The following is a 13,494-nucleotide window of genomic DNA, read 5'->3' on the forward strand; positions in this document are numbered from 1 at the left end:
TCATTGTGATCCAGCAGCCAATACGGGCCTTTTGAATTCTACCCTTTAGTCAGCTATTTACCTAGTTATCTCCCCTCTGAATAGATTTTACATCCATTTATATACCATTTATGTACTTTTTAAATTAATTTAGGGCAACGTGGGTTATAATTTGATGTAAGGCTTAATAATATTTAATAAATAATATGGATTAAAAAATGACAAGTCTTAGTTGCTAATTTGACTGTTTTACTGTACATACATTAACTTGGCAACCGGTGAATTTAATTTTTAATGAAATTATGACTGAATTACCTAAATTAAGCCATTTTAATACATTTTTGTGTAACTTTAAAAGCCCGGAGATGACTGATGTGATGAGTAGCGGGCCACACCAGCAGCAACAAAACTGCACATTAAAAGAAAGAGCAAATATCAAAACTAACAGATCAGTACAAATTTATTTAAATCTGACATATTTTAATGTGCTCATCATGCATTCTGTAAGGAACAGCATGCATCCAGACTTCTCCCCACTCTTCTCAGCCTCCAGGATTTATGTCATTTTCTTCTATGAAGGTAAAAACAGTTTACGCTTTCAGTGAGGATCATACTTTACATTCCCTGAACACACTTAAAGCTAACACAATGTGACTATCTGGGAACAGAACAAAGAATAAAACCAGTTAAAAAAAATACAACAAATCCAGTTTAAAGTAAAAACCATTTAAGGCTTTATATATAAAAAAAACACAGACGGATAATCAGCAACACTGATAATCCCACCAAAGACGTGTGTCTGCTCGGGACACATCTGCATCATAGCTGCCGGTAACACTCGTATTTGTGTGATCTTTGTGAATATTTACAGCATGCAGTTTTTTCATCTTGAAACGGGAACACGGACTCAATAACACAAACAATACTTTGCAAGTGAAGTGATTGGCTTATTTTCAGGCTTAGCACCTCTGCATGTGTTTCCAGGTTTTGGAGCTTCTGCAGAACCGTCTTATTGGCCGTGGCGGTGCCGGTCTGATGCAGTAGCATGATCATAAACCCCAAACCTGTCTGGGGCTTCTGAGGTCCATTGACACTAGACCCAGCAGCACGACCCCCTTCTGCCTCTGGGCGTTTCCTGTTCTCTCCACTCTCATGCCAACGAGACACTTTGTTTGGGACAGAACTGATCTACGGTCAGCTGCTGCTGGTCAAAGTCTGAGATGAGCTTCTTAATGTGAGCCAGTTTGTCGTGGAGATGCTCGCAGCGAACTTTGTCCTGATTGTAGTTGGGGTTGCACTAGAGACAAACATATATAGAATTATTTATCAGGTAAAAACATGTTGAGCTTTAAAACAAGACATTTACCTTTTTAATTTTCTGATACTCTTGAAGAATTTTATTATGAACCGTCTGAGAGGAAACACAAAAAGAGGGAGTGAATGCAGATTTAACGTCACACAAGTTAAATCACACAAATCTAAACTATCCGAGTCCGTTTCTTAATTATTTAGCTTAAAAGCAGCTAAATAACAAAGATCTAATAGATTCTGCAGCTTGACTTCAGGTTTGACTGCACCAATAAAAGATGCTTTTATCCACATAACGATGCTAACTACACTCTGAAGAACAAAGCAGACCTGCAGGAACGTGATAAAAATGTCGCATTTTCACTACATGAAGGCTGCGGCTGCATTTCTTCACCTTGTATTTATGGGAATCGTGACGAAGTAGTTTGAGCTGCGCGTCCAGCTCCATGAACTGCCGCGTCACGCCGTCGATACGAGCGTGCAGGTCCCTGTACTCGCTGTACTCCTTGTTAAAATCTTCCTTATAACTCTGCCTCTGGTCGTAGCGGCAAATCACCGTGTACTTTCTGTTCAGAGAAAACAAAAATCACCAGTAAAAACAGCTTTCACACACATTCAGCTAAATGATCACAGGTGTAATGTTTATTTAAAGCCTCAAGCAAGAGAACGTTGATCCTCTCAAGATTAACATAAACTGGACTTACGATAAATAATCTGCTGATTCGGGATCCGCTCGAGGCTCGTCAGAATCAAACAACATCTCGTTCGGCTCTGAAGAATAAAACAAAGTCGGTGAGAAGGAACATCCATACTTCAGGTTTCTAATCCGTTATTGCTCACCTGGGTCTTCTAGAGTCACTTTGTCATCTGTAACCTCTGTTCTTCGTTCTTTCCTGCCTCTCCACCTGTCTTCGTCCTTGGTTCAAAAGAAAACGCATCATTACCAGTGTGATAAACACAGGAACCCACTGAAGGTCATGACCTGAGAGTGTTCTGACCTGATCTCTGTGTTTGTGTTTGCTCTTCTTTTTTTTGACCGTGTGTCTGCTCAGATCAGGAACCGTCAGCAGGGACGAGGGGCGGCTAGAGTTTATTAAAGGGTGTCTCTCAGGGTCTTTTTGTCCCTCGTGAGCAGCATCCATCAGCTCTAGTCTTTTAGCCACTTCTGCTTCCTGTTGACAAACTGCTGACAGCGAGTCCATCAGTTTTTTAGGATAGAGTGAGTTTCCTTGCCTGTCCTCCGCTTTCACTTCCGTGTCCTTGTGAGTCCTGTGTTTGGACGGCCTCAGCCCTAAGTTTTCACCAGTTGCTTTGCTTGACAAGTGGGAGATCCGAGGCTTCTTGCTGGCCACATGGTCCGTGGACTCCTCCAACAGCGCTTGTCTTGGACGGTGTGCTGGTGACGAGTTGGGGGTGTCTCGTAGAGGGCTGACCTGCGCCTCGGGAACAGTCAGGAGGTTTTGTTGTGGTTGGAAAAGTCGCCTGCAAAGAAACAGCAAGTACTTTCACAAAGTGAAAACACAGAATAGAACTGATGGGACTCCACTTTAAAACCATCCTTTAAATGATAAAGATGCTCCTGAGAGTAGTTTGACTCTGAAGTGCTGCCACTGGCCTGCTGCTGGCACATAACCACCAAAATAACAACTTACTGCAAAGCTGGTTGGATTTGGCGTTAAGAAGCCAAGATGTTTATGTTTATGTATTTAGCAGACGCTTTTGTCCAAAGCGACTTACAAGTGATAATCGGCATGTTGCCCTTGAGGCTAACAACAACAATAAAAAAAACTTGGCATCAATCATGGAGAGGAGGGAACAAGGAGTGGACGGTAGAGAGGGGGACGGGTGCAGGGAGGGTGCTAGTTTAGAAGATGCTCTCTGAAGAGCAGGGTCTTCAGGAGTTTCTTGAAAATTGAAAAGGAAGTCCCTGTTCTTGTAGTGCTTGGAAGGTCATTCCACATTTGTGAAACGATGCATGAGAAGAGTCTGGATTGTCCTGAGTGTGGTGTAGGCACTGCTAGCCGACGATCCTGTGATGACCGGAGCGGTCGGGCTGAGACGTAAGCCTTTGCAAGAGGATTCAGGTAGATGGGAGCCGTACCATCTCGGACTTTGTATGCTAGTGTTAGCAATTTGAATTTGATGCGTGCTGCTAGCGGTACCCAGTGGAGCTCAATGAACAGAGGGGTGACGTGTGCTCTTTTTGAAGACCAGACGCGCCACTGCATTCTGGACCATTTGAAGAGGTCTCACAGTACAGCCTGGAAGACCAGTTAGAAGGGCATTGCAGTAATCGAGGCGGGAGATGACAGTTGATTGCACCAGGAGCTGGGTGGCATGTTGTGTTAGGTATGGTCTGATCTTTCGTATGTTATACAGCGCAAAGCGGCATGAACGAGCAACAAAGGCAACGTGATCTTTAAAGGTCAGGTGTTCATCAATCACAACACCCAGATTTCGAACTGCCTTTGAAGGAGCCAGAGATAGGAAGTCATTTTGGATTGAGATATTGTGCTGTATGTATGGTTTTGCTGGGATGACAAGTAGTTCAGTTTTAGAGAGGTTGAGTTGGAGATGGTGGGATTTCATCCATTTTGATATGTCAGAGAGACAGTTTGATATTCGTGCAGAGACAGTGTGGTTGTCCGGTGGAAATGACAGATAGAGCTGGGTGTCGTCTGCATAGCAGTGGTAGGAGAAGCCATGTGATCGAATGATCTCACCCAGTGAGGTGGTGTATATGGCAAAGAGAAGAGGTCCTAGTACAGAGCCCTGGGGGAGTCCTGTGGCAAGATGGTGCATGGTAGAGGATTGTCCAAGCCAAGATACACTGAATGATCGTCCTGTGAGGTACGATTCAAACCAGGCATGTGCTTTCTCTGTGATGCCCATGCTAGAGAGTGTGGACAAAAGGAAGCCATGGTTGACGGTGTCAAATGCAGCCGATAAGTTGAGCAGGATAAGCACTGAGGATTTGGCAATCGCTCTAGCTTCATTTAAGGATTCTGTCAGTGCTAACAGAGCAGTTTCAGTGGAGTGGCCCTTTTTGAACCCAGATTGGTAAGGGTCAAGCAGACAGTTTTGTGAGAGGTATTCTGTGATCTGCTTGAAAGCCACCCTTTCAATGATTTTGGACAGAAAAGGGAGGAGAGAGATAGGTCGGTAGTTCTCCACATGATTTGGAGGAAGGGATGGATTTTTTAGAGATGGCCACATGGTCCGTGGACGTGTAGGCCCGACCCGATCACCTTGTACCAGGCGTGAGGTTCTTTACAACTGGAAACTTCTTTCAGCCTCTTTCTTTGTTGGGGCTCAAAATGACCCAGGAGCCATGAAGAATGGCCAAACAGCCCCATAATAAAGCCCTACAATAAAAAGACCGGTTTGCCCCGCCCACTCAGCCAGGACATGAATATTAATTGTGCTGTGTGCTGATTGGCCGATTTACCCCAGCGGTTCCATGACTGCCTGAAGCTAGAAACTCTGTGTTAGCAATAGCTCATGCTAAGGCAGTGTTTCTCAATCATTTTCTGCCTTTATTCAAATTTAAACTATATAAACTGAAGCAATGACAATACCAATAGGGACAATAGGTAGTTTATTTATTCTAGGTGACTCGTGAGCATTTACCTAACGAGGATGCGTTTTAGAAGTTGCTGGTCTCCTACGGTGTAGCCGGGCCAGTCCTTCTGCAGATCCTTAAAAAGACCGTCCTTCAGGACAAACGTCCCGTCTCTGCCGCTGGGCTGGCCAACCTGCAGACAAACACACAGGTGTTCCTTTCATTAACTAGTAATTCACCCACCTATCCTAACGCCGTGCACAATGACTGCACACATTACCTCCTTCATTACAGAGTCCAACCCGTCTTTGTCTCCATCTGTCAGCCCGTCTCTCTGCAGCCTCAGCATCAGTTCGGGCCTCTTGTACGGCCTCAGAGCCAGCAGGTGCATGACTCTCTCCCCCAGGGGCTTCTCTTTCACATCTCCCACGCTCCTCCTGTTAGCCGGACACGGAGCCTTACTCTGCCGGGATGCGGCGGCGACTCCCTTCCTAATGTTGCTGAGGAGGGTGTGAGGCGTGTGTTTGGGCTTGGTCAACTTAGCCAGAGCGGGGGCTGGAGCTCGCACCGTCACCTTCTTACCTGTGAGGAAGGTGAAAAAATATAATAAACAGATAAATCCTTCCAATCCAAATGTGTTTGTGTAAACAAATATTATCTTAAGCTTCACAGGGCAACATCAGACACAGGCCTGCAGAGTCGTGGATAAAAAGAAAGCAGATCTTATTTCATCCTGTCATAAAGCCACAGCCAGGTCACACACACACGCACTAATGTAAAAAACAACCACATGGTTGCAAAAGCCAGTTATGATTATTTTTTAAACTTCCTGTGAACTGACAGATTCATCAAACACACACTTGGAAAGTGACAGGAGCGCCTTTGTGTGCTGACGGTGACTAACATATCCGCTCAGGAGGAAGTGGTTCGGTGGTTGGCTTTGCAAAAACAGAACGGGCAAAAAAAAAAGAAAAAAATCCCTGGTTTTATTATATTAAGAATCACAAAATCAAAGCGACTGTGTGTGTAAAACATTTAGCAGCAGGTGTTGGACGTGTTCGTCCACGTATACCAGCTAGAGTCTTTTTACTACACCTGTTGCCAAAGCAACCAATGCATCATGGCTGACTGTGTCTCCTGGAGATTATAAGCACAGCGCTAAACTGTCTTACGGCCAGTACACACTCTTTACCCTGGTAGCGGGCTCCGTTTTTGATAACAATGGCCCCGCGGCTGCGAGTCTCTTCCTCAGCTTGAGCCAGGTTCTGACGAGCCTTATCGTACGAGTCATCGGTAGCGTTGACTGTTATCTTCTTCTGAATCACCCCGAGACATGACAACTCCTCGGCAGCTCTGAGGAGGAGGGGGAGAAGGCAGAAGCTTCAGAACAATCAGGAATCCTGCATCTTACCTTCATTCCTCATAATAAAAGATGGTTTTCAGTTCCTAAGCAGCATTAAAATCTAATCACGAATCTGAATAATTAAGACTTTTCCCAGCTTCTCGTGACCTGTGCAGCAATTAAAGCCAGATATAGATTAACATCAGGTAGATTTTCTCACAGCACCCCACTGGAGGCCTTTTAACGAACAGCTAATGAGCCATTTATTTGGCCACAAACACTTGTAGCAGCTTTATAACGTTTGTTGTCATTTAATGTTTTGTTGTCTTTTACCCCGTGCTGAGCTGTTTGACGCAGTCAAAGCTTCCATGAGGGTTGTCACGGGCGACATTAGCCACGCCAAAGGTGAAAATCCTCACTTCATCGCTATTATCTGAACAGGGGATGGAGATTCTCTGTAGGAAACAAAAATGGAGACTTACATCTGCTCAAATGTATAACATGTGTATGGATGAATAAATATACAGAGGGTTTCCCTTACCCCTTGATTTCCACTAAAGCTGATGATGGGATGAGTTGATCGTCCCTAGAGGAACAGAAATTATGCTAAATGAAGAAGTTTGCTGCATCTCACATTAAATGAATATTTGGGCCCTTTAAAGGTGTTTCTGTGTAAACGTTTTAATTATAATTGTTTTAATCCCTTCTAGAGAGTGTTTACATCCTTTATGAGCCAACAGCTGGTCTGAAATCAGCCAGGACCGAAGGCAGATTGCTGCCACTGGCCCAGTTTCTAAAAGGCCACCTTTGTTCTATAAGTTACGGTCATCTGTGATTATTTACAAACATCAATATCTCCATGATCAACAGCTACATGTCAAGTCCATCAGAAAATTATTAATTCAACAGATTTAAGAATTATAAAATCCTCTTTATAATTGGAGTTATTGGAATCTGATTAACCTGAGCGCGATCCCCTTTAAAGTGGGGTAGGAGATGTTTTTCTGGAGACAGTTTAGCTTGAAATGCTATTTACATTCTGATGGCAAACCTCATCATATCATTGTGAACAAACCGTTCATAATGACCGGATCCTCCTGAGCCCTCCACGAAACGGCCCTCTGAACACGTACCCCTCACCGAGCATAAATCACGCATTCCGGGCTTGGAGCAGCTGAACAGGAAGGGAGGCCAGACATGGGTTAGCTATATTAGCTAGCATCCTGAACTGTTAGGAGGTTAGGTTGTCATGTACACACAACGTAGCCAACAGGTATCTGACAAAACAAAGATACTTTTCTCTGGTCTCGATGAGCGGAGGATATTCGGTTTTGCAAAAACCTGGCTACATGTGTACATGGTCGCAGCCTGAGGTAAAGTAGCAGAGGCGGTTTCCAGTGCAGTAGGCCCAGTCCATCAAACTGGATCTCCAATCTAGGCCCCAATAAACAAACTCTGGAGGCCTCCTGACCTGCACGGGACTATGAGGAATTCATCAGAAGCCTGGAGGCTCTGTGACGGATATATTGGTGCATAACATTAGGAATCATGGCAGGAAAGGTGCCAACAAGTGAAACTGTTAGGATGACGTTATGTTTTTATGGTTGTTTGAGAGCATCCGTCGTGTCCAGCTCTATTTTGGAGGCGTGGCTTGGAGATGAAATCTGAAGAAAGGGGGTTGGACCTTGGAATTGTGTTTTCTCCCTCCAAAACGTAGCTTGCATGAATTTTCCATGATTATCTACCCAGCCAACCCTAAACCCAGGTATCAGAATTGCCAAGCTGTGATGTCTGTACACATTACGTTCCAATTCACCCTCCCAATAACAAATCTCCCATGTGGAAGGTTATACTTCTAGCACCAACATTTTTAGTTGTGGTTCATTGGGATGAAACTGAATCGACCAATCAGAGCTGTACAAAAATCTGGGACTAGTATTGGTCATCAAAACCAGAGCAGATCAAACCCGAAACCTGACAAACTTCACCATCAGTCCAGCTGGAGGCAGCATGATTACAGTCTGTTGGATCTGTCTGCAAAACCACCCCTCCTTTAATCCAGAACCAAGCGCAGAACACACACCCGGTTCTGATTATTACAACATGGTGGTCATAAAGACCCTCTAGTATCTCTGTAGGGCTAAAATCAGAAAGTCTTAGTAAAAATAAGAAGAAAACCTTTAATTAGCATATTTTTACATTATTAAACAGAGCTGTGGCTAAAGCAGACACAGCAGCTTAATAAAAGACCATCTCTCACAGGTGTGGATTAACCTGCAGGAAGATGAAAGGATGACTGACAAGACCTCGGCTGACCTTTCCACAGAGCCGATCTGTAAATCCACCTGTTGGTGAGTGCACAGGATGAGGCGTCTGCCAGCAGAGTCTGGAGCTGCTGCAACATGTGGAGGTGTTTTCTCTTCTTTTCCTGGACCTGAGCTCGGGCCAAGTGAGACGCGAATAGCTCCTCTTAAAGCTAAATAAAGAACCCCAGTGGTGTTGAGCCCTGCGCCTGGTGCTTTCCCCCCACTTCTCATCACAGCAGCTTCACACCAGCATGACCTCAGCAGTGTGGTTTCCACCTTTTATCAAACTGGAGTTTCCTACCATCATTACAAGGAATTACAGGAAATGACTGATCAGGCTTTCAGAAGAAGTAGGTTGGACTGTGATTAAGTTTGTTGGTGGTGGTGAATAGTAGAAAAGCTAACTGCATGTCCATCAAAGATCACACACACACACACACACACACACACACACACACACACACACACACACACACACACACACACACACACACACACAATTCCTATTACTGACCAGCAGCTTGTTAGAAGCTTCAGATCACCGGGAAGCTACACGCCTTGTATTATGCAACATGTATCACCGCTTGGAGGTTCGGAGGAGACAACAACCGGCGGGGAAGCCACTGCTGCTGAACTTCGGCCGAAATTCAGCGCACTACCCAGCCGTTGGTGCTTTGTTTCAACGCTCCCTTGCTCCCTTCTTAAAGGAAGCGTCTTCCAGACAAAGAGCTCCAACAAATGACTTTTAGTTGACGAATTCACGTTAACAACAATGATAATCCTACCTTGCTGCTCAGGAAGGTACCAATAGCTCTTGCCGCGCTGTCAGTGAGTTTTACATGAAAAACGGAGACGTTGTTGCCGCTCGGGCTCAGTTTACCGCCGGACAGCCCGTAACACTGGTTCTCCTTCAGCGCCAACATCCCGCCGCTCAGGCTGGTTCCGAACCGGAGCAGTCCAAATGAAGGGAGCAAACATTGGCCAGAGGAAGGCGCTCCGCGGAGCCGTGTAGCTGCTCCTCCGCCGCTGCGCGCTATTCTGGAGTACCGAACATTACGTCACGGCGGGTGAAACAAGGGCGGATTTGATTGGTCCTGGGACACGATTTTTCGCTTACGTACAGCTTACGTAACTGTTGGTTTCCCCGGTTATGGCAGGCCATTGTAAGATATAATGAAACCACGCATTGAGTTTGTTCATGAAATGAAAACCAGAACAAGTTAGTGAGCAACAATATGATGTTAGTACATCGATTTTCATACAATACATTCAGTTTCTGTCAGTTTATTTATATAGCGCTAAATCACGACAAGAGCCACCTCAAGGCACTTCACACAGTAAACATTAACGCAATCAAGTCAATCAGATCTGTAAAAGGGTTCTCATTTAAGGAACCCAGCAGCTTGCATCGAGTCACTATTTAGTGTCAGTGTCTTCACAGCAAACCCCGTACTAAGCAAGCATGTAGTGACAGTGGAGAGGAAAGTTCCATTTTAACAGAAAGAAACCAGAAGATTCTGGCCTCGTCACCACTCACTGAAAGGACAGAACAGAGACACCCCCCCCCCCCCCCCACACACACACACACACACCATATATACCAAGTATTATTTCTGCTGCTACATTGTGATTTCTTAGTAAATATTCTATTTAGTAAGAGATAAACTTTATTATCTTTAAGTTAGTGAATCTATAATTAATTCAACAGGTAAACTAGTAGTAGCACATTCTATGATTAAAGTAAAATGTTTTTATCAGGAGAGGGAGAACGGTAAGTAGTTAGCAGCAGTGTCACAGCTGATGGCCCCCTCCACAAGGCCACCACAGCTCAGCAGAACACCATTGTAGCTTCTTCTGAGGAGAAAAACACTTAGAGAGAAAATAAAGTTAACAGCAGAAATAACAGAAAATAATGCAATTAGGGAGTAGTGGTAGAAGAAAGTAGCAGTGTGGAAAGTGGTCAGTGTGTCCTCCAGCAGTCTAAGCCGCATAACTACAATAATGTTTACCAAAATGTTTTTTTACAACATAGGCTACTTAAATAAAATCGAACAAAAGAGTTAAAACAGATTTGCATGAAGGTGCTGTATATGCCATATTTTAACCACAGACATGCCAGTGGACGTTCCCACTGACACTTTATAATTATACTACAGGAACTTGACAACTTGTGGCCTGGATGATTGGCTGTCCATTAAATTTATTTATTTATTTAATATTACAATAATCTCCCAGTAAATCTCTTATAATAAATGATAAATGACCTGCAATTGTATCGTGCCTATCAAAGTCAAGACTCCACTGTGCTTGTTTACACTACAGAGTATCATTCATCCATTCACACACACATTCACACGCTGGCGGTGCGCACTGACAGAGGCAAGACTTTCGAGCACAGGCACCACCAATCCCTCTGACCAGCACCAGTAGGCAGGGAGGGTTTAACCCAATTTTCTCAAAAATGTTTATTATCACCTAATCTTTACCAGAACTGTCACAATGTGTTTTGAGCAGCTGTAAATTTTTGTTTAACCTGACATGTTCAAATTCAAAAATTCTTTAAGAATCAGATGGAAAATTAAGTGTTACTGCAACTCATTCTTCAAAGCAATAACAAAAACAATCAAATGATTTATTAATTCTGGCAGCTGGAGCAGACAGAGTAGTTAGTCTGGGTGACGTACCATGACAGAGTACTTTTACTCTACAATGGGAAGGATGTGAGATGCTTCTCCTGTTGCACTGTTGACTGCATTAAGTTTGTGGCATGCTAGACCACATCTGCTTAGGCAACAGAATGGACAGCCAGGGTGGAAGTAGGCCAACAACAAACAGGGAAAGAGACAATTGGGGGGGGGGGGGGGGGGGGGGGGCGGCACACACACACACACAAAGGGGACTTACCCGGGCCCCAAAAGACACACACCAACGCTAGTGAGGGGCTACCAGGCGCAGAAGAATCAAGCCAACCCAGCACAGTAATTTGATTGAAGTTATCTCGAATTTGAATGACTGGCATTTCAGTTTCACACGCACAATGTTTCTTTTGGACAAGAAGAATACATGAATAAACGGATGAATGAGGCTTTTGAACAAAAAAGATGACATCGATTGAGATGGGATGTCTAAAATGTTGATTGATGAAGAGAGAATCAAAATTCTAGTTAGCTGAGCTGTTTTTCACAACAAACATCTGATGGGTAAATCAAAACGAGCAAATGGGAAAACTGACTTGACACAACTTTCCTACCCAGAATTATTTTATACGAGGTTGAACCAAATATTCTCTATTATCCAACACAAAGCACTTGCCTTATTGCCTTGATAATTTATTTTTGGATCATTTCCATACACTGATGCACAAGTTACTCTAGGAAACAGAAAACCATTCAGATGCAACGTTTTGTCTGTGAGAGCTTAAAGATTCCCTCTGGCTACGGCTCTAATAAGGGATGTGTTTAAATTCAAATCCACAAACCTGATACACAAGCTCATTTACTCCTGTTTTGATTTAATTCTATGTCCCACAGTGTAATTATGATTTCCCCTAACTCTCTGTGTTTTATTTTTCACCTCCTTACCTCTTGTGTCATCATGAGAAGTCACACTTCTGTTTGAGTGGGCTTGACAGATCTGGTTTTACTGCCTCATAGGTTTATTGACCTGAGGTACAGCCATGCAGAACAAGAGATTTGTAACTGTAAATATTTATTTTTTAACATCTAGTCAATTATTTTATATGACTTAGAAAATGTGTCGAGTTTCAAATTGGCGTCAATTTTAAAAAGGACACTGATTTAATTTTTTGTTTGGTCTGCAGTATGTAGATGTGAACACGGTGTGTGTGTGTGTGTGTGTGTGTGTGTGTGTGTGTGTGTGTGTGCGCGTGTGTGTGTGTGTGTGTGTGTGTGTGTGTGTGTGTGTGGGCTGTGCATGAGCAATATTCCCACTACAAGTAGGAGTTTACATAACATTATTTGTACTATGGAGGAAGCTCCAGTCTCAGGCTTTGCCAACATTCATTTTTTAACCTTTATTCTATTTCCAATAAGACATATAGTGTTCTGTTATAACTGGATGAAACATTTTACTGCTAAACACCGTCCCTACCACACATGCGCATAAAGTGCAACCTGGTTTACATTTATTTACGTGCATCATAAAAGAAAATCCTGTCCATCTAAAGCTAATTAGATAGAAATTTTAAGCCAGATTTTGTTATTAAAGCTGAGTTATAAGAAAATTAATGTCACAAGTGAGTGTTGACAAAATCAACATGCTGGTTGTCTTCTAATGCAACGCCATGACCTCCAACAGCTTTTAAGTTTGCATAAACAAACCCGGATCAGGTTCATGACCCTAGGTGTGGTTGGCACATCACCAAATGAACTTCAGGTGTTCAGAGAGACCCGACACTCAGCGTTCCCAGTCCCAGAACCACGGCTGATTTTCCAACCGTAACCTGGGAATCTTCAAATGTCCCTCTCCCATTACTCTGAAGCAACCAAACCTGTACAGAGTGCAGCAGCTTCAATGCTTCTCCAAAACATTTATTCAATAATAAAAACTTTCATATAATAAATTATGAAATCTCATAATTCTCTAAAGTTGTTATTTTCTGGAAGCTGGAAGATTTAAAAAAAAGTAATTGACTGTTTCTTTGCACAACCTGCAAACATTTAACCCTCCCACTGTCTTTATGGGTGACCCCTTGAGGAAAGTTGACCATTGAGCAGGATTGATGGTTTATCCTTTGAGGTCCACGTGGCAGGGGTGAGGTGGCGCCCACTCCTCACCCCTGCCACATAGACCCAAGGGATAAACCATCAACCCTGCTCAATGGTCAACTTTCCTCGCAAGGTCACACCCGTTAGGACAGTGGGAGGGTTAAAGAACATTTTTTTCCACTTTTTCATCCCTTCTTCCCTCAGTTTTGTATTTAACTGGTTATGCATATCCCTTACTTTTATTCTAACGTCAATATTGTGTCACCAGAG

The 13,494-nt window shown here is 43.5% G+C and overlaps 1 protein-coding gene across 1 annotated transcript; it reads right to left on the reverse strand.

Annotated features, from left to right (window-relative positions):
• Positions 1-927: 927 nt before the first annotated feature.
• LOC107392115 (RNA polymerase II elongation factor ELL) lies at positions 928-9,551 on the reverse strand. Its single transcript, XM_015969704.3, has 12 exons — positions 9,283-9,551; positions 6,733-6,777; positions 6,525-6,646; positions 6,042-6,202; positions 5,130-5,431; positions 4,918-5,042; positions 2,286-2,769; positions 2,128-2,203; positions 1,992-2,058; positions 1,682-1,853; positions 1,346-1,390; positions 928-1,276 (listed from the first exon to the last, which is right to left on the reverse strand). The coding sequence occupies exons 1-12, from the start codon at positions 9,418-9,420 to the stop codon at positions 1,130-1,132; spliced, it is 1,884 nt and encodes a 627-aa protein (XP_015825190.3). The 5' UTR covers positions 9,421-9,551; the 3' UTR covers positions 928-1,129.
• Between the last annotated feature and the right edge of the window lie 3,943 nt (positions 9,552-13,494).

Source organism: Nothobranchius furzeri, chromosome 18 (assembly GCF_043380555.1).
Source record: "Nothobranchius furzeri strain GRZ-AD chromosome 18, NfurGRZ-RIMD1, whole genome shotgun sequence".
Lineage (NCBI taxonomy): Eukaryota > Metazoa > Chordata > Actinopteri > Cyprinodontiformes > Nothobranchiidae > Nothobranchius > Nothobranchius furzeri.

Excerpts from the sequence above, each read along its gene's own strand:
- LOC107392115 (XM_015969704.3), bottom strand. The coding sequence starts at position 9,420 with ATGTTGGCGCTGAAGGAGAACCAGTGTTACGGGCTGTCCGGCGGTAAA. Across the intron at positions 5,043-5,129 it reads TGGACTCTGTAATGAAGGAG|GTTGGCCAGCCCAGCGGCAG; the intron begins GTAATGTGTGCA and ends GTTTGTCTGCAG. Across the intron at positions 2,059-2,127 it reads AGTGACTCTAGAAGACCCAG|AGCCGAACGAGATGTTGTTT; the intron begins GTGAGCAATAAC and ends TTTATTCTTCAG.